Here is a 26,259-nt window from a genome sequence, read left to right on the forward strand (position 1 = left end):
CTTTAATGTAATTTTTGAGTTGTAGCTTCTTGCAGTGAGTCTCTTTCTTTATATTTCTCATTATGATGGCTTTAAGTTGTGGACATTTCAGGTCAACGGGGAAAGTTACCAGTGCTTTTCATCCGTTTGAAAAAGAGGCAGTGGGTTGTGAAGTCATTTGGAAGAAAAGAAGATTGGCCACATCAAACAAAAAGTTGGCCTGGCAATGATTTTATTTGCAGCATTCCACACCACACGGGGTTTGAGTTGTAGACGGTGGTTTCATGTTTTGTGGTTTGGTAGAAACAAAACAGTGTGTTCAGCCATGTTCGGAAAGAAAAATCTCTGTTTGACTAATTTAATGCAAGAGTAGCCTTAACGGAGATTAATTATCACTAAAGGAACAAGAATCATTTTATGGAATAAGTTTTAGAGCAAGACGGTCATTCTGTTTATAACTTTGATATTTTCACAGGAATGTGTACTGATAGGTACAGAAATACCTCTTAGTAAATGACAAAGCTCTGTGTGCATTAACCCTGAGCAGTTGTCAAGGTACCTATACACAAATATTTAGGGGATCACAGAGGATTCAACGTAATTCTGACAGACTATCTGCAGTGGCCAAAATTGAAATGAACAATTACAGACACTCCAGAACTGTGGTTTAATAAATTAACTCTACAATATTTATGATCAGTGATTATTACTATTTGGGTGATGACTACTTGTTAAGTGATTACTTAACATTCTCTCTTTTAACAACACAAAATAAGAAATGTTGTTATCCCCTTTTGTTCATGGGGAAATTTAGACTGGGGGAGGTAAAATCATCTTCCAAGTTTACAGACTTAAATAGTGGAACTGCCATTTGAAACCACCGAGTGGGCTGTAACTTCTCTAAGCAGCACAGCCTCCTCTGTACAAGCTCAGTATCTTGTACTATAATCACTTCTGCACCCTTCCCCCCCAGTCTCTTAATCTGTTTACCATCCACCCAATATAATTCACTTGGAGTCCGAATTGGCCACACTCGGGAGTAGGAAGTATTTAGGAGGCTGCTTGGCCTGAGGTCGGAGTTGTTTAATGTTTGAGGTTCATGTCATGGATGCTGTCTTGGCTGCTTACCCAGCCTGGGCCTGGTACTTTCATTTGCCTTGTTTTCTGCTACCAATCCCTTACTCTCTGACCGAGAGCTTGTCTTGTACCTGACACTGTTCCCGAAGCTCCTTCTCCCCAGATGACTTCTCCTGTCTTTAATTGAGTTTTATGGGCACGACTTGAGTTTCACTTACTCATTTATATTCCAGTTTGTTCTTGGCATTCTTAGTTCTGAAAATTCTCGTTTGTCTTCATTTGCACTCATGGCTCTGTTCTATTGTGTCAGTAAGCTTGGTTCCCTCCCAAGTACTTGGTTGATCCCAGGCTTCTACATATCCTTTGCTCTTCTGGAATTTATTTTCTGTCCCATCTCCACATTCACCTACCCCCACTCCGAGCCTAACACATCCTGAGACTGTTCCATTTAACTTCTGTTTTTCAGAAAAGCAACCAGCTCTGGAGTAAATGACTACTATCTCTCCAGAGAAAAGTAACTAGGCCTTGTCCACCTAGAATGAGCAAACAATGAGTTATTTTAGAAACTATTTAAAAAGTATGTTTATTTTGCCTATTAGTTTCGTAAGCCAAATTCTCTTGTAGATGGATTAAGAAAAATCTAAACCGATACACTACTTCTTTTTAAAAACACATTGCTGCCCGGCTGGGCATGGCTCAGTGTCTGAGCATCCACCTGGGATCCAGGAGATCACGGTTCGATTCCCAGTCAGGGCACATGCCCGGGTTCCCAGGTTCCCGGCTCGATCCCCAACAAGGGGCGTACAGGAGGCAGCCGATCCATGACTCTTTCATCATTGATGTTTCTGTCTCTCTCTCCCTCTCCCTTCCTCTCTCTGAAATCAATAAAGATATATTAAAACAAACAAACAAACAAATAAAAAACACATTGCTCAATTGTGGTATTTAACAACTTTATTTTATTTAGGTTTTGTAAAGAAATAGGGTTTCTAAAATTGCCATTTTTGGGAAAAATGCAAGTTAAAATGCACCGGATCAAGGTGGTTATCATCATCATATGCACACACATGGACACACACAGTTCTTGGTAAAGCGTTTTAATATTGATTGAATCACTGACAAAAATCTGGCAGCCATGTATAGTGCACAAAGTACTGTGTTCGTTGCTTTGAAAGGTAAAAATATGGTTGCAAAAATGAACCCTCTAGGGAAAAATCAAACATATAGTCCAATAAAAGGGTGAATATGGCCGTTGCCATGAGAGTGGGTTCTCTGAAACCTCAAGAGGGAAGAAATCATACTCATTTGGATGGTAAGAAATGGCACTGAGGAGGGGCCTTTTGAACTGGGTTAAATAACTGTCAGTATTTCAAGAGGCAAGATGAACAGCAGACATTGCGTGTGAAAGGGATGGCCCCTGGGGAAGGTCAGTCCCTGTTCAGAGAAGGGTCCTGAGAATAGGGTTTGTGTAGGGACCTCATGGGAGATGAGGCTGTGAAGTTATGGGAGGTTCTTTATCCCAGGCCAATGAAGAACTAATGCTGCTCGGAAGACACGTGTACATCTGAGTCTCTGAATTCCCAGAAGGAAAGATATGATCTCTGTACCCATTTTTACTAGCCCAATAAACAGCTGAACTGTGGGCAGTTTTAAGAACCAGTAGAAAAGGGGAGGCTGATTGAATGACAAAGCCTCGTGACTCTGAAGTTGGATCAACCTGGTTTTCAATCCTAGCTCCAGTGCTCAACTCCATGTGACACTTAGCAAGTTAACTATCTGTGCCTCAGTTTCTTCACCTATAAATTAGAGTAATAATTAATGGAAATCAAGTAACACCCGTCCCTGGCTCTGTGAGTAAAAGTAGTTGTAATTCCTTTTATTTAATCTTGACATTATAAAGGAGAAGAACCTCTCCTTGATACGCCCTCCTAGAGTCCTGCATGATCAGGTTTCCTGAGTTACCTCCAGTAGTATCACAGTATTGTATATATTTCTCCTTGCCTGGTGCCTCAGACATCATTACTCATAAGTTCTGGAGGACATACTGAGAGCCTCATCTATTTGGGCTTGATGACAGCATCGTCCCTGTCTTACATTCTGGTGGTTTCCAAGGTGTCCCTGACATATTTCCAATTCTTGCTCCAGGCTTCTGTGGTTACCTGAATTTTGTGGATAATTATAGTCTTATTATCTATAATTTTATAATTTCTGAATCCCCACTTAACTCTAAGATTTTAAGCACTCATTTTTTTTAATCAAATACCATAATCTGTTACTTTAATTTGTATTATTAATTCTCAAGGTTAAATGTCTTTAACCCAAAAATACGAAAAAATGAAGCATTGACAAGTAAGGATGTGATATAGAATGGATTTAATTTGGGATTAGATACCTTCAGCTTGTTGTGTAATGATCTGTTGAAGAATGAACTCTGCTATAAATTAAGTTCATTTAAAATTTTGACTAAAAGTAAGTTTTGGAAAGGGTAAAAAATATTTCATTACAAGGCAAACTTATTTATAAGAAAGCTTAAAGGTTTGAGCAGTGTATGACATAAACTAAAATTGAAAACAGATTTCTAAAATGAAAGGTTCTATTTAAAATAATTTTGATTTAAATTTTCACTGTTCATCATCACTTGAAACAGATAGTTGAAGTTTTTTGGGCCTCTTCAGTGAAAAAAGGGAAAAGAAATGTCTGCTATTTCAATGGCAGACAGGATACTAAAATGGTAAATTTATAATATATGAAAAATGGTTTGATTCACATTTGATCTGTTGATAGTTTAATAATTTTCTATTTAATGTATACCTATGTACTATGCCAATGACCTTTGTTGCTGTTGTTGCTGTTTTAAATACCTTCTAGCACCTCCAGTTTTCATACAAGAACCTGCTGATGTGTCTATGGAAATTGGTTCGAATGTGACATTACCTTGCTACGTCCAGGGCTACCCAGAACCAAAGATTAAATGGCAAAGATTAGACAACATGCCCATCTTCTCAAGACCCTTTTCAGTGAGTTCCATCAGCCAGCTAAGAACAGGAGCTCTGTTTATTTCAAGTAGGTTAAAGGAAATATATTTTTATTCAAGTATGTAGATGTATCTACATATAGACTATACATTCATGTTTTATGCATAGGCGTTGCTATGTTTGAAATAGTGAGTTAATCTTGCCATCACATTTGGTGTTTGTTGCATGTTACTTTAAACCAGTATTGGACTCTTACATTTAGGAATTGTCATAAATGAATCTATCTGGAGCAAAAGATTAAAATAAAATATCAAGTACTCCATCATCCAAAAAATTCATCTGTGAACTATTAAGCATTCTGATATTTATAAACACTTTGTACTTTCTAAAATAATGTTCAGAATATTTGGATAGTGGCCCCAGAGGAGTAACAACATTTAGATAATGAATTGGTTTTTTAAAAAGTAATTGCATGTTTGGAGTATTCTGTATCAAGCCTCCAACAACTGATTCCCAGGTTTAGTAACAATATTAAATGTACATTTGCCACTTAAACTTTCAAATACAAGTACAACTGTCTAATTGCAAGTGTTTAAGTGTTCAGCTCTGGACTAGGCTCTGTGGTGAAGGCAGAAGTCAAGTATAAGCTCCCTAAGGTAGGCATTTTACAATCCACAATCTGAGTGGATGGCCCCAGAAGTACCTACTGGGAAATATGGGTTGGATTGGGTCACATTGTGCAGGACCTCAAATGTGCAGGCAAATAAATGCATTTAATGAGATTGCAAAGAGAGCCCCTCGATATTCATCGGCAGGAAAAGGCAGGTGAAAATACTATTTCAGAACAACTCCTCTGCAGGACGGGTAGAGATGAGAGGGAGGGAAGAATGGGGAGGCCCACATAGTTATACAGGTAGGGTGATGGTGGGTTGAGAAGCATCCCAGAGGGAAACAATTAGACCTGTAAACAAATCAATTAGAGGAGGTGAAAGAAAAGGAAGAATAAGTGAGGGCAATGTATTGACCAATGATTTCCCAGTTGTCCAAATTAAATCATCTAGAAGGAAACTAGTGATTAGAAACTTAGTTCTCAGTAGTATGCTGTATTTTTGCACAAATCAGTCCAAGAGTTGATAATATAAAAAATATCTTGCTTAGAAGCAATGTATGACGTATTAGCAGGTGATCTGCTGGATTTTCCTTTGCAAATGAAGGTTTGCTATTGTTGAGAGTGGCCACTGCCTGAGGTTCCCAGATGCCGTTCTGCAGTTAATATGCTTACGGTTAACAGAGTAGGAGGACCTTTGTCCCTGCTCTGTATCTGAAAGGGTGTGGATCTATTCATAATGGAAAGATTCCTTTTTCTCTGTCAGCATCTTATCAACAGATTAAGCTGTGCTTATTTTAGTCATGGTATTTGCAAAGATGATGATCATTCCTCTATTTAAAATCTTCGCTTGCCTCCCCTATTGCTCACAAGTCAAAACCACTCTCTCTATAAGGCACCAGGCTACCTGTTCAGGTTCAGTCTCCTGTCTCCACACAACCTATAACCCGGTGGTCCTCACCTAGTCCCCCAACACCCTTTTTAACTAAACTTATTTTATAGTATTTTTATTATCCTGAAAAGTTCCATATATTATTTGATCTGTCTACATAATAAAAATCACTTTAGTACCCAAAATGTAGCACAGAGGAAAATAAAGGAACGTAATTTATTAGAATGATAGGTGTTTCAGATTACTCTGTGAATACGCTGGTAACATTTACTCAATAGCCATACGCATTTATGCACATCGCCATGAATTTGACAGCTCAACTGTAGACTGATATAGGAGTATGGGATTGATGACTAAGAAACTCCAAGCTGGTCAAGTGATTTTCTAAAATGGTGGATAATTCTTGCTAAAGTACTTTCTTCCTTCCGCTTACACAGAATTGGGTTGTAGGCTCATGCTATAATTATAAACAAAGCCTTCAAATCCATGAGTTTCCTGTTGGACCTTCAGAAGTCTTGCTGGACTTGGGATAATTGTTGTTCCTTTTGTGAATCTACTCCAAGCATCAGTTCCCTAGTTTTTGAGCACTAAATGCCAGAAGACCGACTAAAAAAAAAATCTCCCCTGCAAACTTCCAGAATGCCCCCAGGGAGGTGGCTTAGCTTCCCATTCTTTGAACGGACCATGATTTTTCAAGTCAAGCTTTTGCCTTTGCAGCCCATTGGGTTTGGACTGCCCTCCCTCTACTCTACCTGCAGTTTAAGGTACAACTGAGATGTTACCACCTATGTTAAATTAAGCCTTCCTTACCTCCTCCACATGCCATCATCAGTCACTCCCCTCTCTGCTCCTACAGCTCATTGTTTGAAACTCATATGATAGGATTTATCGCACTGGGTGTGAGTGTTGGCTGCTGTGTCTGTCTCCTCCCCTAGAATGGGAACTACCAGAAGGCAGTGTCATAGTATCCACCCATAGCTCTCAGCACTATGCCCAGCACATAATTAATGCTCCAGAGATGGTGTTGAGTGAGTAAATGATCTCTTATTTTTAGACTTATGGGCAAGTGATAAAGGAACCTATATCTGTGAAGCTGAAAACCAGTTTGGAAAGATCCAGTCCCAGACAACAATAACAGTGACAGGACTTGGTAAGATCGACTCACTGCTTAGACACCACACTCTTCGAAACCATCAGACTTCTTTTACTACGTCATCTCTTGCCTGTACTACTTTTATTTCTTAGACAAACAGGTAAATAGCTGATTGCTAGGTTAACCTTCCCTCCCCACCCTATTTCATAGTTCATAGGATGTTAGAACTGAAAATAATCTTAGACGTCATTTGCACCAAGCCTCTCATCTTCCATTTAAAGAAATGAAGGTCAATTTAAATAAATTGATTTAAGTCTAAATATGAAAACACATCCACATGCACACACATATTAGAGTAGTGGAGTTCTTGTTTGTTTACCTTTTTACATTTATTATTTTAGTTCACATGGAATTATTTGTGTATGATATGAAGCAAGAATATAATATAGTGGGCTTCCAAGTAGTAAGACATTCATTTCAATATATTCTATTGAATATTATCTTCCCACTGATTGAAATGCCCATTTGGTCACATGCTAAATTTGTATCCCTACATTTATTCCTTGGAACTTTATGCGCAAACTCTACATTGTTTGAATTATTATAGCATTTGGTGTGATTTTTTAACCTGTCAGTGCATAGTTCTCATCCATACACTTCCATAAAATTTTCTTTATGAATCTCCCTTTTTTCATCTACATGTACTTGAGTTTGCCAAGTAGACTTTCTCATGGATTTGCTTTGATTTATGTCAGATTTATTCACTGATTTCTAGAAAAGGACATCTTCACAATACTTCTTTACCATTCCATCTCAGGGAGTTCTCCTCATTTTACAGTCTCCTTCCTGATCTCATCCCTTCTCTAATAAGTTTTTCCCTTTTCCAAATAGTTCTCTTCATGATTTTCAGAAGGAAACCTTACCTTTTGCAACAGCATGGATCGACCTGGAGAGTATTATGCTAAGTGAAATGTCAGACAGAGAAAGACAAATAACATATGATTCTACATATATGTGGATTCTTATGGACATAATAAACAACAAACAAAATAGAAGCAGATTAGTATTTCCTGAAGATGGTTCTGATGATTCCTCTTTTCTGTTTATAGATGCTTTCGGGCACTGTCCACCTGTCTGTTGAAAACATTGTGAATTTCTTGGCTTGACCTTTCTCACCTCCCACGCCGTAGCTGAATTCTTTTACTTTCTCTGTCTCTGTGCTATTACCTGTCCTCTTGCCATTCTCCAGGCTTAGAAGGGGCTTTTATCTGTATTTTCCAATTCATACCCATTTACATTTAAAAATCTTATTCCTGAAAAATCATTAAAAAAAATATCATAAGTAGGCATGTTGGCCTACAAAAGAGTTGCCTTCCTTTGGGTGAAAAGGAGTTGTTAGTGCCTGTGCTTTCTCTCTCTCAGTTGCTCCACTCATTGGAATCAGCCCTTCAGTGACCAGTGTAATCGAAGGACAGCAGCTGACTTTGCCTTGTGCTCTATTGGCTGGAAATCCCATTCCAGAGCGTCGGTGGATTAAGAATTCAGCCATGGTAAGAACATTTTTTTATTATTTTAGAATCATTATTTTATTTTATTTTACTTTATTTTATTATTTTTTCCATCACCATTTATCCCCTCTCTGCCCTATCCCACCTCTACCCACCCCCTTCTCCTGTAAGAACATTTTAAATTCGCACATTCACATTCCTAATTTTCTTGAGTAAGAGGTAATGTAGTCCAACCACTGAAATTTCAATTTGATAAATATACAAAAATATATTTTGTAAGCGCACCAAAACTTTTCTTCAGTATTAACATGTTTGTGCAGTTCATATGACTTTGGAATTAATAAGATGGAGAAATAATCAATAGTGTAATTTTTATAATTTTGCATTAAATTTAATATAATAAACTCTTCAGATTACATAAAAACTGAAAAAGTATGAAGTTTTCCATAGCATTTAAATATTTTTATATACTTCTTTGCAAGATGTAATGAAATCTTAATATTCATAAAAATTCTTCCATTTTATATATTAATCTTTATTATTAACTTCAAATGTTATGTCTTTTATTGTGACCTATTTTAAAATGTGGATCTAGTGTGTGTTGCTGTTTTTCAGTGTATGACTTTTAATTCTGAAAGGATATGAAAGATTTTCTTATTTCTGTGCAGTTTTTCTGTAACCATGCTATCTATGGCAATAAATTTTTACCTAGTTCACAGCATTTTTTTTCTCCATTTTCCAGAGCAGTTGGACTCACTCTCTTCTTGAAGTACTAATAAGGAGTGAATTGAGTCCATGGACTAAGTTGTAAAATTGTTCATATTTGCATACAAACCTGAGAAAAAGGTGTACACCTATCAATAAAAAATGCCCTTATAACATAGGATGATACTATTTGAGAACTAAGGCTTCCTGTGATTAAACGAAGTGCATAAATGCTACAGTGAGAGGTGATCATTCTGGCAACAGAAAATATTGCCAGCCTTCTGTGACACATTTTCCCCTCTAATATTTGTATCTGTCACTGAAAAGGGTGGGTGTTGAGAGCAAGTCCATTCTGTCAGCTTGAATAAGTGTCTACTGGCCAAAATAAAAATGTCAAATGGCTCGCAAATGAAGGATTTCCTGCAAAAGAACAAATTAATCCAAAAGTAAAAATTACCAAGGAAATCTGGGTGCTGAGTACTAATAAAAGTTACAGAAACAAGAAGCAAGTGGCGTCTCTGTTTCTTTCCTTTTTCCAGCATGTGCGCTACTCTCCCCGATGTTAGTTGGTATCATCTTTGGTGGTATATCAGGATGACATACAATTGGTACTACCCTTGGTAGCATTTTTGCTCAGAATTCTTCACTTAAGGATGTTAAAATATTTTGTTATTTTATAAGACATCTAATAACCCAGTTGAAAGAAAGCAGATTCAGTTTTGGCTTTGGCCACATGGCCTTTTTAATTAAATGACTTTTTTTTCTTTAAGTTGGTCCAAAATCCTTACATCACCGTACGCAGTGATGGGAGTCTCCACATTGAAAGAGTCCGCCTTCAGGATGGAGGTGAATACACTTGTGTGGCCAGTAATGTTGCTGGAACCATTAACAAAACGACCACTGTGGATGTGCATGGTAAGAGACACACCCATTGTCATTCCTTCCAAACCGCATTCAAAGCTAAGTCAAAGGACTCCGTTCCTCTAGTTACAAGAAGTAGATGTCTTTCCTAATTGTCATTCTTAACAAAAAGCATTATTTCTTGAACAATATTTACATGGTTCAGGCTGTTTACAGACTTTCCTTTCCTGTATACACAGAAAGGCATTATTGGGATTTGCCTTGCTGAGTCTGGCCCAGGGCTTTTGTGAGTCGTTTCTTAATTGATAAAAGTGGACTCAGTTCTCAAAGAGTTATGTTTAAAAATACATTTTAATTTCAGGCAAGCTGAATTTATTATACAATCCAAATTGCCTTTTCTTTTTGGATTGCGAAATAAGCATGTCCTTACTAATGACCCCTTTGTGTGTTCGCTAGAAATGACCTCAACTTTTCTAAAGGTCACCAAACAATCTTGTTTGCATGTTAAATAACTTAAGAGTCACAAGGAAGAAAATCCAGAAGCTATCTGTTTCCATTCCTGACTAACAGTTACCAACCTTCTACATCACGATAAATAAGTGACAGCTTCATAGTCTAAACTTTTTTGTATATTCCCTTTAAAGACTTTGCAACATTGCTTTTTTTTAAAGTGTGGCATTACAAAATAGTTCTGTGTACAGAGATGAAAGTAGCACAGAACATTTATTTTTAGTAGATAATTCAGTCTTTTATTAAGACATGAATTGGAGAATCCAGTAATTTCCAAATTCCGCTTGGTCTATTGAAATTTTCAGTGGATGTGGACCATCTTCTTTTAAAATGGTCATCATTTAAAAAAATTATTTTAAGTAATTTATTTAACTACAATTGACATTCAATATTACATTAATTTCAGGTATACAGCAATAGTTAGACATCTATAGACCCTCTTTTTTAAAATATGTGTTTCTCATTGTAAATAGCCCCTTCCACCTCTCTCAATCTTATACCAATTTCCACCACTATCATATGAGATATTCTTGAAGAAATATTATTTTGAAGAAATACAGATGTAACACTAAATTAGTTATGGTCTAAATAAACATATATATATATATATAGAGAGAGAGAAAATTGAATATAGTTGTGTTGAACTGTTTTTGAAGATCAGTTCATACATTTCCTGGAAAGTGTTTATGGACTGGTTTAAGAATCCAGTGTAGAGGTACATTCATGTCATCTCCCTTTGGCTTCTATTAACAGTGTAGAATATGGTGATGAGAAGGATTCTGAGGCACCTTTTCCCTTGGGTGAAAGAGTGACACAGTTAGTTGTGATGTATGTCAGATCAGGAGAGTAGGGAGAAGACAGATAAACCAATGATGTAATTTATTATGATGCAATAAATTTTAACAATTAAAAGTTAAAAGGCCATATTAGTCCAAAATGAGTAACTGATTTAGTCAATAAGGTTAAAGAAACATCAGCTCAGCCTTTCGACATGAACTAAACCAAGCATCCACTTAACCCACAGATTTGTCTTTGAGTTGGACTTGATGCAACATCCCAGGTTCTGTATTAAGAATTGCCACTCTTTCATCACTTTTAAGAATACTCACTAAAGACTCTCAATCAGTTCTTAAAAGAATGAATTAATGAATGCAAATATAAATGCAAATTAAAATGACAAATACACCATTTGCTTGTCATGTTGATTTACATAGATTGACAATCTGGAAAGAAACAGCTCTTCCATACTCAGATGACATCAGATTTGAAAACCGTTGCCTGAATTTGCTACTTTTCTTTATAGCTGTCAAACTCAATATGAATTTGAGAGTATGGCTTATTCCATGTGGCCGCAAAATGACAGCATAGTTGAAAGTTGACTAATCCATGATGATCCTGGAATTTCCATTTCTTGCTTTAGAGAGTAGCCTGACATTCTTGTTTAAGGCTGGGGATTTGCTGCCAATTCTTTAGGAATAAATTATCTAAAGAATAAACCCAGCCCTAGGAAAATATGAGTATGTAGCAAAGCTGATTTAAGCCTTCCAAGGAAGTTTTTGCATTGAGGTCTCTGGTATCTCTTGATCTGATAAACTTCTACTCCAGAGTAGCTATGATAATTCTAGAGAAATTCGACTTAAACGCAGGTGACTTAGTGAGAGTTTGAGCTCTAGTTTCATCTTTCCAGGGGAAGGAAAGGAAATGCCTGCTATTATTGGGTTTTTTTATTGTGTTTCTTGCACGATGTTAGGAACTTTCACGTATGGAAGATTTTAAAATCAAATTTATTACTTTGAGAACATTGAGTATTGGTCATTTTTGTGTACAAGTTGGTTATGACTGATGGAGATGTACACAGAATGGAATGGTGAACTTTCTGCCTTTTCCATTTGCTTCTACTCACATCTTAAATCTTCAGTTGCTTTCTAAAAAATCAAAAGGTGTGTTGTTCTTAACAATCTTGACTTAGAATCGTTTATTTTAGTCTTTTAAATGAAAACTCTTAAGGCCTTTCAAATTTTACTGTTGAATTCCTATTAAGTAAATAAGTCATTTTTTCCAGGTTAAATGTAGTAGCTCGCTAAGTGATTCTTGTGTACAGACAGGCATTTAATGTGTAGCGTTTAAACAGCCCATTTCTCTGCAGATAGGCTTATGTCAGCTCACTGCAGCTTAATGGGTAATAGTGATGAAAGATAGGTCTTCAATGTAGAACACCTAGGATGTAGTTTTATCTATCAGTTTTTCATGGAAAAATTGGTTTTCCTCAGTCCTCTTATTTTTGTTAGAAAAGTCAACGTATTACACATAATTTATTACTTGGTTTTAAACTTTTATTAAATTCTTCAGATCATAACTATTGCATTTGTTTGGTCTATTACATTCACTCCTTTGCAAATTACCCTACATTTCTATCAGAAAATGTCAAGTCTTCACTACTTTTTTTTTTTTTTGAGTCTTCACTACTTTTTACAAATACTCATCATATCCTAAAAATGTTTAACTTTAAAGCTATGGGCCTGAATGGAAGGACAGATGCTCAGATTCTGAATATTCCTTTTTTCAGTTCTTCCAACCATTCAGCATGGACAGCAGATCCTCAGTACAATTGAAGGCATCCCAGTAACTCTGCCCTGCAAAGCGAGTGGCATTCCCAAACCGTCTATCACCTGGTCCAAGGTAAACGGCACATCGAGTGATGTGTGTTAATGTTACGTGTTCTAACAATGTTTAACTGTTGTTAGTCGTACATGGAACTTGCGACTGTATCATAAAACCTTGTGAAAAAGGAAAACCCATGCAGCCACACACCACTTGGAGGGGACCTTAACATGTCCTTATTGCAGTCACCTACCTGGTGCTTGAGTGGTACTCACAACACAACAGGAAACACTAAATAAAACACCTTCTGCATGCCCTGGAACTTTCTAAGCACTTTCCATGTGGCCACAGGTCTCTTTTTGCTCCTTGCCACATCCCCTAAGCCCTTTGATTTCAGCGCATCTCTGGGCAGCTCAGGGCACTCTGCTGGGGTCACACTTCATGCAGGCGCCTCTCTGGTGTTTGGGCTCAGGGCTTTGTCCAAAGCCCACAAGTCCACTCAGCCTGCTAAGAGGTGTCCAGGAAGTGCAAGGAGACTAACTCCTCTCTGGGGCAGGTGTCCTACATAAATACCTCGTTTCTCATCCCTCAGAAGAGTCCTTCTGAAGTGCATCCGCACAGTTTCTCGGAGGGTCCCCAGCATATTGAAGCTTCTCAGCCCAGCCACAGAGGAAACCAGAGCAGCGAAGCCCTTTATTAGCCTTCCTCTCTCTGTGCCTCACTCAAGCCTCTAGGGGTCACATCCCACATAACCTTGCTGCCCCCAAATCTTTGTCCCAGACTCTGCTCTAGCAGGAAGCCAAAATAAGACACATATGTGAACCCGTATATTCCCCCTCTGTACCCCTGTCATGAAGTTGTACGGCTTTTACTTGTATCCTTGCAATGAGGAAAAACCCATTTCCTGAGGAAGTCCTTTTCATCTTTGAACAGCCACGAACATGGCATATTTTCTGTAAATTAATTCCAACCTGGCAGATATAAAGTAATATAAAATAATGGCACGATAATGAAATGTGGTGTTTTGTATAGTTACTAGCTACAACAAAGTATTTTGTCAGACCATCTAATGTTATCCATCTAAAATACCCCACTCTGAAAGATAGAGAAGTTGGTGTTGACCTCAGTAAAATAAAGTTAATATTTCTGCATCTGGACACAAACGTACAATGGTGAAGCTGATCCCCAAACTGCACAGAGTCTGGTACTGAGAAGTTAAGGGCATTTTTTTAGGAAACTATAAAAATGAAATCTTCTTTCCATGCTGGCCTTTGTGCTGTGATCAAGCCCAGAGGTTCAGAATTTGGGCTCCAGAGCCTGACTGCTGGGGTCAGTGCCAGCTCTCCCATCGCCTGCGACTCCACACTGCCCCCTAGCTGTAAAATGGTTGTGGTAGTTCCTACTCCTAAGATGTGAGCGTGAACTAGTTAATTGATGAGAGGTGCTCAAAACAGTGCCTGGCTTAGCATAAGCCCTGCACCATCCATTGCTGTTGGCATTATCCCTCCATTTTCCAGCAGGTCTGGAAGGAAGGGGGCATAGTTTGGTATGAAGAACGATCACCTTTGCTTTATTTGTTTAATCTTTCTTGCAAATACCTTTCTTCAAATCGGCGTGTTTTTTTGAATCTGGTATTTTTTTCCTCTTGGAGAATTTTTTTCTTCCCCTTCCAGACATTAAGTCACTCTTTATTATCTTAAAAACACTTTGCTCTCGGTCCTGTTTTGCAGAAAGGCGAGCTCATTTCCACCAGCAATGCTAAGTTTTCCGCAGGGGCTGACGGGAGTCTGTATGTGGTGTCACCCGGGGGCGAGGAGAGCGGGGAGTATGTCTGCACCGCCACCAATGCCGCCGGCTACGCCAAAAGGAAAGTGCAGCTGACGGTCTATGGTGAGAGTTTGCCGAGGAATGTTTTTCTTCTATACTGTCTCTGGGCCAAAACTCACAAGTCTGTCCCGAATAATGTTACCAGAAGGCTATCCCCACAAAGTGAACTGCTCCCCCAGGTTTATATTTCTTACTGCCAACCAACATCTCCTCTATTTAGATTCTGATTTAAAGGGCGAGTAATTGTGCAGCCTTTTGGAAACATTTTGTGGTTTTGTCCCAAGGAGTATGCTCATTGCACCCAGCCCTCTTCAGAAGCACAGGTTAGTTAACTCCCGGCGAAGCCAGACCTCAGCTGTGACTTGGTTAGCACTCTGCCTGCAGGGTCCCTTTTTCAGATGGCAGACTCTGAAAGGACATCTCAGCTGACCTCTCTGTGGTCTCATAAGGAAGAGCTAAAAAGGGAAACTTTCGAGTCATTTTCCTTTCAGCTCTGACAAGCCATATATTTATGGAAAGTTTTAGATATGCCCCTATACCTTGGGATAAACAGCATCTTTTTCTAAATGATTTAAGAGTGTTTGTAGTCCACATTTGATTGTAAATTAAATGTTTTCAATGTACTATTTCCCTCCTAAAACATGCATTTATTTTAGTAAGGCCCAGAGTGTTTGGAGAGCAAAGAGGACTGTCCCAGGATAAGCCCGTGGAGATCTCTGTCCTTGCTGGGGAGGAGGTGACCCTTCCATGTGAAGTGAAGAGCTCGCCCCCACCCATAATTACATGGGCCAAGCAAAGCCAGCTCATCTCACCATTCTCTCCAAGGTAGGATACCTGGGACGAATTGCAACCCACGGAAACAATATCTCAGGGTAGAAGGTTGCACCTATCCCTCTTTTCAGTTGTTTCAAAAAATAACTTTGTACATTTGAGCCTATAGAAAATAGATGTGCTTTCTAAATCACTCTTTGGTATCAGAAATGCTAACACTCAGCTTTGATATAATTTTTCACAGGTGCATCCTATAAGTGGTTATCAAAATGGAGCATATTTGTGCAGAGATTCAAGACAGCACGAAGTGCCTATTTTACATAGATTCCATTAATCCCACAAGGGAATAAAACACAGTAGATAGTCTGGTGTCTAGGATTTGATTTTCGTTGGAATGGTTTTGTAAAAATCTTCACTATTAAACCCTTGTACAAATAAAGGCCCCCTTAGGGAATATATTTGATAAGCTAAGTGACATGGTAGGCAGAATGCGGGAGCCTTTAAGAGCACAACCTTTGTTGCCATGCGGGCATGGCTTTACGTTTACCTCTGCCACCTAAAGCTTGCCTGTGACTTCTGGCAGTTTTTCCACTGGACTTCTCTGAACCTCAGATTTATTTATAAAATCAGGCTAATGCTTACCTGAAGGTAATGTATATTCCACACTTCTTGTCTCTAGTTCTCCAGAAATGGTAGCAATTACTATTTTAACTCCATATTACGCAGTTTTCCGGTGACTTGTCTTTTTCTTGTTGAATGTACACATTTGGTCTTTGTTCTTAATAACATTCCTTTGTTTGTTGTCTGTGTTGAAATTATCTTCTCTCAGTCCACTGTGAAGCTTTTAACTTTACTTATGTATGGTGTCTGCTTGTACAGAATTTAAAATTTTTATGCAGTTCAATGTATTCATCTATTGTTATTGAGATTTGTACTTTGTGAAGATCATAAGCATGGCCTACAGAGTTATTCCAATATTTTAAGTTTTGCTTATCACATTTTGGACTTTGATTCATATGAATTTTTGTGTTGTGCATTATATTGGGTAGTACTCTAATTTTACTTATTTATTTTCCCATGTGGAGAGCCAGTTACCCAACACCACCCAACACCACTTTTGAATAGTCAGTCCTTTCCTTGCTTTTTGTAATATCACCTCTGATATTGCATATTACTTGTTGAGTTCTCATATGTGCTTAGTTCTTTTGGGGGGAAATCTCTGTCTTTTACTGTTTATTCATTTGCCTGTCTCTGTGCCAATAGCACACTTTATTTATCTTAACTTTATAAGAAATCTTGATATTAAGTAGGTCTGTTTGCCCCCCCACCCCAAAGCTATTTTTAATACAATTAATGTAATAAAGTTTTTATATGTAGGTCTGGTTCATCCAACCAACTACATGTAGTTCTATAGTAGAAATATATTCAGTACATGTTTGAGAATTACACATGTACTTCCTTTTGCCTTGATTTTAACACACTAAATTTTTAAATAAAACTTTGTAGAAAAGCAATAAAGTATTCAAACATATCAAAATTTACTAAAATATACATTTGCTTTGTATACCTGCAACTTGATAAACCAGAGATGTATAGTTATTTGATGATTGCAGACCGTTAGGTTATTTTTAAAGGAAAAATAAATTGATTTTGTATTTGCAAGAACATCATACAGAATACACAAGATAATTATAAAACTAAGCTGACTTTTAAGGTGTATAAAAAGATATTACAGCTGGGAAAATGGTTTCAAAACCTGCTTGCAGAATAGTAATTCCACGAGGCGTAGGGAGTATTTCAATTCCCATGTTCTGTTGTCGATTATGTGTTTCTTTCTTTTAGACACACGTTCCTCCCTTCTGGCTCAATGAAGATCACTGAGGCCCGAGTTTCAGACAGTGGGATGTATCTCTGCGTTGCCACAAACATTGCTGGGAACGTGACTCAGTCCGTTAAATTAAGTGTTCACGGTGAGTTTAGAAATGAAGGCATCGAAGTCACTGGCCTCAGGGACTTCCATCATCCCAGTTTCTTTAATAGATAACCTCCAAATTGTATACAGAGTAATTAGAGAAAAGTTTTCTAAAATCCGAGATGTGATTTTCTTTCATTGACTCTGAAAAGTTTATCTGCCGTCTGTAAACAACTCTCCCCTTTCCCTCAAATGAACAGTATTAAATCTTTGGATCTCAGTTTTATTAGATGTCCACAGTGACTTATGACTATTTTTGATACACAGTAATAAAAATATGTTTAGACTGGTGGCTTTTTGTAGAAATGAATGTGAGTTCTCAAGAAGAATTTAATAGTAGTTAAATGGCCATTTTTACTATTAAAAGAACTCAGCAACTGAAAATATTCTGCTTCCTAGGATTTTTTAACTACTTTAAAACTCTTTAATTAGTCAGCTTTCTTCCCTCAGTTTATCGTAGTCTGTTCAGGTATTCATTCAACCAATGCAAACTTAGCGAGTACATGCTCTAAGCCAGGCCTTGGGTAGGTGCCAAGCATTCAAATAGAAGAAATTTTCTGATAGCATTGACCTGATTTCACTCTCAGATTAATCACTACAATAGCATCCTGGTGGTCATGGGGTTTGAAATCCCATGAGAGTTCTCCATTTGCTAGTCCTAGGGCACTAGGCATATTGCCTTACCTCTCTTATCTTTCATTTTCTCCTTCATGAAATAATGGCAATAATACTATCAAACTTATAAGGTGGTTGTTAGTGACGACCTGTAGAAAGTATTGGTTAAATATTAAGTTTAAAAGAAAGGACAGATAAATGGTTTTATTTAGGGGGAATAAGGTCTATAAATTCTAATTATATCCTTATGAGTCACTTTGATTCTATAGCACATACAGCATGCATGCAGAACCCAATAATACATGCCAGTGTTCTGATACATTATCCCATTTAAATTCCTAAAGGAAGGTAGGTAAAGAGAAATAATAGAGAATTTATCTTGCTTTTCTTCTCTGAAACTAGCAGAGGCTTTTATGGGAACCTTTTCTTACTGTCTGGCCAAAGCTTCCACAAAGAAAACAAAACCTAAGAGTATATGGAGAGAGGTGCTTTTTGGTTTAGTCTCTTATATTATAAAAATGATCTGGATTGCCTTTTAAGAAGGTTTTAAACTTTAAGTTGTTTACAAATGAAAGGAAATCTAACATTTTTAAGTGCTTGCTCTTCCTCAGATTTAGAATGAGGTGTTTTCTGTTTATTACGTGCCATAGTCCTTGCAGTGTGCTGGTGTTGAAGAGCTTATTTTGCCTGGATTATGAAACAAACAGGCCTCAGGAAATTGACTGACTTGCCTTAGAACACAGAGTTAGTAAGTGGCCTGAGCCTGGGTCCAAATCCTGAGATTATTCCACTTTGTCACGCTTCTTCTTGGTAAGGAGCGCTCATTTAAGGTGAGAAAAGGAAGGACATTTTAAAAAATTGGATTATTGATATTCAGTTGTTGTTTCCAGTTCCTCCAAAGATACAGCGTGGCCCTAAACTTCTGAAAGTCCAAGTTGGTCAAAGAGTGGACCTTCCCTGCAATGCTCAAGGGACGCCTCTTCCTGTGATCACCTGGTTTAGAGGTGGAAGCGCCGTGCTGGTGGATGGGGTCCAGCTTGTTAGTCATCCCGGTGGAACATTAAGCATCACCCAAGCCACGCTCTCGGATGCCGGAGCCTACACGTGCGTCGCTGCTAACATAGCGGGCAGCGATGAAACAGAGGTCACACTCCACGTCCAAGGTGATTCGGGGCCTGGGAGGTGTAGGTACGGCGGGGTGGGGAGTGGGAGAGAACCCCTGGAGTCTACACACAAAGTCTATAGTCTTGGATGGTCTGGGATCACTTTCAGAAGATGTCTGTGTAACCTTTATGACTCTTTACTTTGAAAGGAGAACCATTCCAGAAAGAAAGGAAACCATACTATTACTAAACCTGCCTCCATTTTTGTATGTTTACCTTTGAAAATGAAATTGCCATGAACGATGTAGATGATGGAATCAGTCCTAGGTCACTGATTTGGGAGAAACTGTGGGCAGAGCGAGTTGGAGTAGGATTTCACCTCATACTAGTAGGGTGCTCTCAATATCGATCCCTAGAAAATCTAGTTCCACCGTTCGCTGTAATGATGTTGGCCTTGTTTAGAGGGTTTAAAGATCAATAATTGTTCCTCCAAGCTACAAATATTTATCAAGCTCCTACCAGGTGTCTGTCATGTTTTTGGCAGTGAGGAGGAAGCAGTGACAAAGGCAAAACACCTGCTTTTATGAGCTGTTCTACTGTGAGTAAGCAGAGAGCAAACAAATAAACAAAAATACAGATCGTGAGGAGTGCTGGGTGGAAAATTAAGATAGGGTCATGCTCCCAGCATTTGGCTACTTTAGGTTGGATTGTCAGGCAGGACTCCGATGAGGAGGTGATATTTAGGGTAAGATCTTGTTGACTGTGAGGGACCAGCCATGTGGAAATCAGGGGGAAGGACATTCCTGGTCCCGGAGAATACCAGTATGAAGGCAAGAAGGAAAGATAAGTAGGTGTTGGACTTAGCTTGGTACTTAGTACTTTGTCCCTGGCACTTTGCAGTTCTTTTTGGATGTGTGGCTAGGACATTATTGAAGAGCTTCCCTGGCTCATTCATCCACTCAGCAAAGTTTGAGTGCTTATGTTTATGGTTTAATGGGAGAGATGGACATTATAAAATAATCTCATAATTACAAACTGGTTAGTGCCTTCATGAAATGGTAGAAATATCTGTCTGAGTTTTTAACACAAAGCTAAATCAAAGAAGCCTTCCTTAGGATGGGGGCATGCCAGTTGAGATGTGAAGAATGGACAGAGGTGTGTTAGGTGACACGCAGGGTGTGGTGGGATGGAATGGGGAGAACTGTTAGGAGAAGAGCATAGAGTGTGGAAGGAGGGAATGTGACATTTTGGATACACTGGGGTAGATAAATAGCTCAGTCAATAAAAGCCACATGGCTGCATTCCAGACTGAATGCTGAGTGGCATGTGATAAAGCTGGACACATAATCATGAACCAGATTATCCAAGATCTGGGAACCCAGACTAGGTTTTCAGACTTTAAGTGTAATGAAAAGGCTTAGAGACCTTGTTATTGGGAAAGTGATGTGTCAGACTCAAGATTTTAAAAGATCACTCTCTGAGGAGAGAATGATTTAGCTGGAGAAGGTGAGAGGAAAAGTAGTTCAGGCAAAAGATGATGGTAGTTGGACTGTGGGAAAGAATAGAATGGACTAAAAAATAATTAGGAGAGGAAATCAACAGGAAATGGTGACATTATATGTGGGGAGTGAAGGACGTGGAATGACTCCCAAATTTATTCATGAAGTCAATGGATAGTGAGGCTGTTCAGAGACTTCAGATGCATGGAGGGTTCCCTGAAGAAAGAATAGGTGTGAAATTTATCCTACAGACAAAATGAATAAAAGTACCAACTTTAATCAGGTGAGCCACACGGTGAGACTTGTGGCTCAGAGAGAGTATTCTGAGGGGTCTGAGGAATATGAATCCCAGTGGGCACGTGCATGAGGAAAGGACCCGAATAAGGAGCCTATTGAAATGGTTCTTAAGGGTTTGAAATAAATAGTGACATTAAGGATAGCGGGGGAGTCGCAGGTATGGGAACATGTGGCTTTATGTGACTGATTGGATGTGGAGGTCGGGAGTAAGGGAGAAAGGCACAAACACTGGCTGGAGCCTGGTGCCGTCACTGCAGGAATAAAGGAAACAGGGCAGCATTGTAGGAGGCATTAAATAATGAATTTTTGTGGGAACATTTGGAGTTTCAGATCTCTGGGCCACATCTAAGTAAAAATGTCCGGCAGTTAGAAGAAATACAAATTGTATCTGAAAGAGGAATCAGGAAAGACATCAACTCACCAATGTAGATGGTTTGATGATACTTCAGGAGAGTTTGATGTTGCCCAAGGAAAGCCTATGATAATGCATCCATTTTTCTTATAGAACCACCTACCCTGGAAGATCTGGAACCTCCATATAACACTCCATTCCAAGAAAGAGTGGCCAATCAGCGCATTGCATTTCCATGTCCTGCAAAAGGTTTGTAACACTCAGACATGTGGGCATCGGTGTAATACTGTTATATTGTTCCTTCTACACTGAACCCGGAACGTCCATTCATAAAACTCCACTTGTGAGTCCTTGTTATAATACTTGAGCATAATAGAAACTAATCCCTCTTTCAAATAACAGCTCTTTGAATAAGTGTTTTTCCCTCTCAGGTATTTTATTTCCTTCAATGGAGAGACCTTCGAGTCTTCAAGACTTGCCTCGTCTAGTATGTCTTCCACTTAGTTCACGCTCTTTCCCTTAACTTCTCAGTTCATTCTGTTTTGACAAGATTTCTGTTTAAAATGTGGCGTCTAGGGCTATTCAAAATATTCCACATTTCTCTCACCCAGTTAGAAATATAAATTAGGACTATCCCCTTGTTTGTTCTGAATACTTCTCTTTTAAAAAACCCCTTTTCTTAGATTTACCCTCTACTGGTAATTTCAGAGCCAGGTTATAACTTGGTTCTGCCAGGCTTGTTTCAGCTCCTCTCCTTGAATTTCTGGGTTTTCTAATTACCATGTGTCCTGGCAGGAGATTGTTATTTTCTCTCCTTGGGGCATGTGGGAGAGGCACTCACTCTTAACCTTCCTCTGGGTGCTCAGCAGGTGGTTAAGAACCTCCTCTAGTTCACCTATGCATTCATCTGCAGTGACTCAGAAGGGTTCCAAGCAGTTCTGGCAAAGTCCAAGCAGTTTTCTTTTCAGGACCTTAATGTAGGGCCTTCGATGCACTGGGACTATTAGTGCCCTGCATGTGCCTCTTAGCAGTTGTCCTGGAGGCAGCAGCCGTGGAAGGGCCTCATGTCTGCCTCCTCCTGTAGCAAGATTTTGCATCTCTCAAAAGTAGCTCTCCAGTGATTGTTTCTACCAGCATTAAAAGATAACTTTCACAAGCTTTTCAGATAGCAAAAGAATTATCAGTAAATATTCCCAGAGCCACTGGGTGGGGGGAGGCAAAGCCTGGAGAGGGAACCTTCAGAGAAGGGGTTAGGTTCAGGTGGGTACTGTGGGCACTCACTGCTGCTGGACCCCGGACAGTGGTCACTGCTGCTCCTTGCTCTCCACTTGGGTCTGATTCCTGAGCTGGCTTGGACTCCCCCTTTCCACTTTGAAATACCACCTCTGCCCTGTTCCCCGTTTTCACCTGGGACATAATGCGTGAGTTTATTTAAACGAGCTCCATGCTTTTGTGTTATCTTTTGCAATGCCTTTCATTTTGTCCATGGTTGTGCTACCATTTATAAATTAAAGATAATGCAGCTTATTTCTTCGCTTGCTAATTTATTTTTTTCATTTCTTGACTCAACAAATATTAATTGAGAAGTCTGATTGAAATCCATAATGGAAAGAGTGGGATGTAAAGAAATGAGGAAATAATTATATCTCTTTTTCCTTGACAACATAGACTACTGCAGTCCATCAATTTTACCTTCTCTTCCTGATCAGTCCGTGTTTTATTAGCACAATGAAATAGGCCTCTTTTTGTTTTATTTTTCTCATAAATATAACTTTCACAGTCACTGTTATAATTCCTCTACTCAATTTGAGTTGAGCCTTACTGACACATTATGTGTCTATTTCCTGACATTCTTTTGTACTTGTCTTTGATTATATGACTATTCTTTAATATTTTATTATCTTGAATATAAAATTATTAACAATGTATTATATAATTATTAATTTTACTAAATGTGCTTTCTTTCTATCGTTAGAGGGATTAAGTAAATTTTAAAGTACTTACAATACGGCCTGACACACGGCTTGCTAAATAAATACATTCCTAGGACAAAGTTAATGTCTCTTCCCAGTATGTCCTTTTTGGCTCTACTATGCCCCTTAGGATGGTTTCATCACCTTTATTCACAAGCCCATCACTCTGTTGGTCATATATAAACCAATCCAGAATATTAATTCTGCTCACTGGTTTCTCAACTTTCTTTTCAGGAAAAAAAAGTCAAGATTTATTCTGTTGTCCTAGGTTTAATAATATGAGATCTTCAGAAGATATTTCTCACTTCTACTCTATCAGGCCTATTTAAAATGTGAATTATAAAGTGTTATTTTATTACATCACTTATGCAGTCTATTTGGTTGGGCAGTCTTCGTGGTTATTCCTGTGATAGTATCTTATTTTCTCTCTTCCTTTATTTTCATTCAAAAACTCCTCATATACCTAGTTAGTCTATTTGATTAATATAGCTTTTCCGACTAAGCACCATGAACTCACCCAGGAAAATGCTTTGCTTTGCTAACTATCATCTGAATGTCTGGATTAAAATAACTTTGATAAAACTCTACACTAGAGATCTTAGGTCCCTTAAGACTAAAGAGGAATTAGAGGTGCTAAATACCATAATCTCTTCAAAATTCCACGCCAGAAGAAATGTCTTGAAAGTAGCAGACTACATTAGGGTACAAATTATAGTTGTAACAGAAATTTTATTTCTTCTCAGTATACCTGATATTTACTAGTGATTTCTAATTTGTTGTAAAATACCACAAGGCTTTAATTCCCTTTTTAGGTACTCCCAGACCAACCATCAAATGGTTACGGAATGGCAGAGAGCTGACAGGCAGAGAGCCTGGGGTTTCTATCTTGGACGATGGCACGTTGTTGGTTATTGCTGCCGTTACACCATATGACAATGGGGAGTACATCTGTGTGGCAGTCAATGAAGCTGGGACCACGGAAAAAAAATATAACCTCAAAGTCCATGGTAAATACAAATGAAAATGCTAAAATCACATAATTGAATCTGTGACATTTTCAAATTATATGTAAGTTATTCTCAGTGTAGTAGTATTTAATATTAATGTGAATAGAAATGTTATTAAACAAAACTGGTGACCTGATTGTATTTATTGAGTGATTTGATTAAAATTTCATGTAATTTTTTATTGCAACTTTATTATTTTAAAAAATTTTTAATTGAATTTATTGTGGTGACATTGGTTAATACAGTTATATAGGTTTCAGGTGTACAATTCTACAACACATCATCTATATATGGTCTTGTGTGTTCACCACCCCAAGTCAAGCCTCCTTCCATCACCACTTATCCCTGCTTTACCTGCCCCCTTCCCTCTGGTAATCACCATAGTGTTATCTGTGTCTGTGAGGCTTGTTTCTGCTTTGCTTAATCCCTTCACCTATATCATTCAAAATTCAAATGGTAGAAAGAGATACTTAGTCAAAATTTTCATGACCCTGAGCTGACTAATCCTCCCAAGGGCCAAAGAAAGTTGTTAGCTTTATATGTACGTGGGTGTATGTCCCCAGAGATATTTATACATATGCAAAGAAATATGAATATTTCCTCCTCATTACTCTGCACCTTGTCTGTATGACTAAAAAATCTATCTTTGGGATTAGTTCAATATTCCTAACCCTTATTTATACTTACGTAGTATTCCACTTTATGGCTATGCCATTATTTACTTAACCTTCCTCTATTAATGATGACCATTTAGGTTATTACCAGTTTATTTCCTGTTATAAGTAACACTTCAATGAAACTCTTGTATTTTTGTCATTTTGTCAAAGCTATGTACCTTTTAAAATGTGATGGATATCGGCTTCCGTAGACCCTGGGCAATATTCACTTCTGTCAGGACAGTAGTGAGGCCCATGTGACTTCATTAAGACCCTAGCAATTTGTATTTTAAGTGATATGTGGAATAAATAGGTTTTCCCTTAAATTTATCCTAAAGTGTATCCTCAGTTCAAAACGCTGAAATAATAAAGTAAAAATTCAGTAAGGACTACTTACAAATATATATTGACTGAGACTCTTCATTTTCTATTAAGGCACATGCCTAAATATGACCAGCCTTGCTAACTGTCAGATAGACCAGAATTTGCTTTCTAAAGGCCTGTGCAGAGAAACTTTATAAATGATATTTATTATAAAATTACCTGGCCATGACTCCTCTCTTTTTGCAGTTCCTCCAGTAATTAAAGATAAAGAAAAGGTGACAAACGTGTCCGTGTTGGTGAATCAGCTGACCAACCTCTTCTGTGAAGTCGAAGGTATTCCATCTCCCATCATTATGTGGTACAAAGATGATGTCCAGGTAAGAGGAGATTCCAGATATGCCTCATTTCTTGCCTCTGAAGTGAATCGTTCAGATGTGACTTTCTTCTTAAAAATAATACAAGAACTTTACTTGGATTTTTGGTTATGCATTCTCATTAGGATTGGAAATAACACTGAGCATTTTGGCCCTTAAAGGTGACTGAGAGCAGCACCATTCAGATTGTGAACAACGGGAAGATACTGAAGCTCTTCAAAGCCACTCCAAAGGATGCGGGACGATACTCCTGCAAGGCAATTAATGTTGCAGGCACCTCTCAGAAGTATTTTAACATCGATGTGCTAGGTAAGCAAAACAGTCCTTTAAAAACACCACAGATCAGCTGCATTTGTTGCATAGGATAGAGCTGACTGAAGGAGTAAAGAGAAGAATAAATGGGTAGGATGAATATCTTATGTCTCTATCATTATTTTCATCATTAATATTTGTTGAACAGAACCATAGTGTCTGGAAATTTCAAAGGTATTATTACTTATCAGAGAAGTCTGTGGGTATTTGGTACCATCTTATACATAAAATAGTAAATTATAATCCCTGTCAATTTCTCCAGCTAGGTGGGCAGGAAATCCTATGGGAAGTAACTGCGTAGGACGAGGCAGAGTAAAACCCACTCATGCTGTCGACATCTCCTGCAGCTACTTGATTGCACTTGAACTT

General features: G+C 38.2%; 1 protein-coding gene across 1 annotated transcript in view; it reads left to right on the forward strand.

The window, feature by feature from the left end:
* The window catches only part of HMCN1 (hemicentin 1), a 344,699-nt gene that overhangs the window by 167,718 nt on the left and 150,722 nt on the right, over window positions 1-26,259 (forward strand). The window contains exons 16-28 of the mRNA XM_081121757.1: window positions 3,925-4,119; window positions 6,585-6,680; window positions 8,046-8,173; window positions 9,607-9,751; window positions 12,774-12,886; window positions 14,539-14,698; window positions 15,292-15,460; window positions 17,249-17,376; window positions 18,884-19,156; window positions 21,398-21,493; window positions 24,030-24,224; window positions 25,451-25,581; window positions 25,740-25,887. Of these exons, the coding sequence (XP_080977883.1) occupies window positions 3,925-4,119; window positions 6,585-6,680; window positions 8,046-8,173; window positions 9,607-9,751; window positions 12,774-12,886; window positions 14,539-14,698; window positions 15,292-15,460; window positions 17,249-17,376; window positions 18,884-19,156; window positions 21,398-21,493; window positions 24,030-24,224; window positions 25,451-25,581; window positions 25,740-25,887 (1,977 nt within the window). The remainder of the gene's footprint in view (window positions 1-3,924; window positions 4,120-6,584; window positions 6,681-8,045; window positions 8,174-9,606; window positions 9,752-12,773; window positions 12,887-14,538; window positions 14,699-15,291; window positions 15,461-17,248; window positions 17,377-18,883; window positions 19,157-21,397; window positions 21,494-24,029; window positions 24,225-25,450; window positions 25,582-25,739; window positions 25,888-26,259) is intronic.

This window comes from Miniopterus schreibersii (assembly GCF_964146895.1).
Source record: "Miniopterus schreibersii genome assembly, chromosome: 19".
In the NCBI taxonomy this organism is placed as follows: Eukaryota; Metazoa; Chordata; class Mammalia; order Chiroptera; family Miniopteridae; genus Miniopterus; species Miniopterus schreibersii.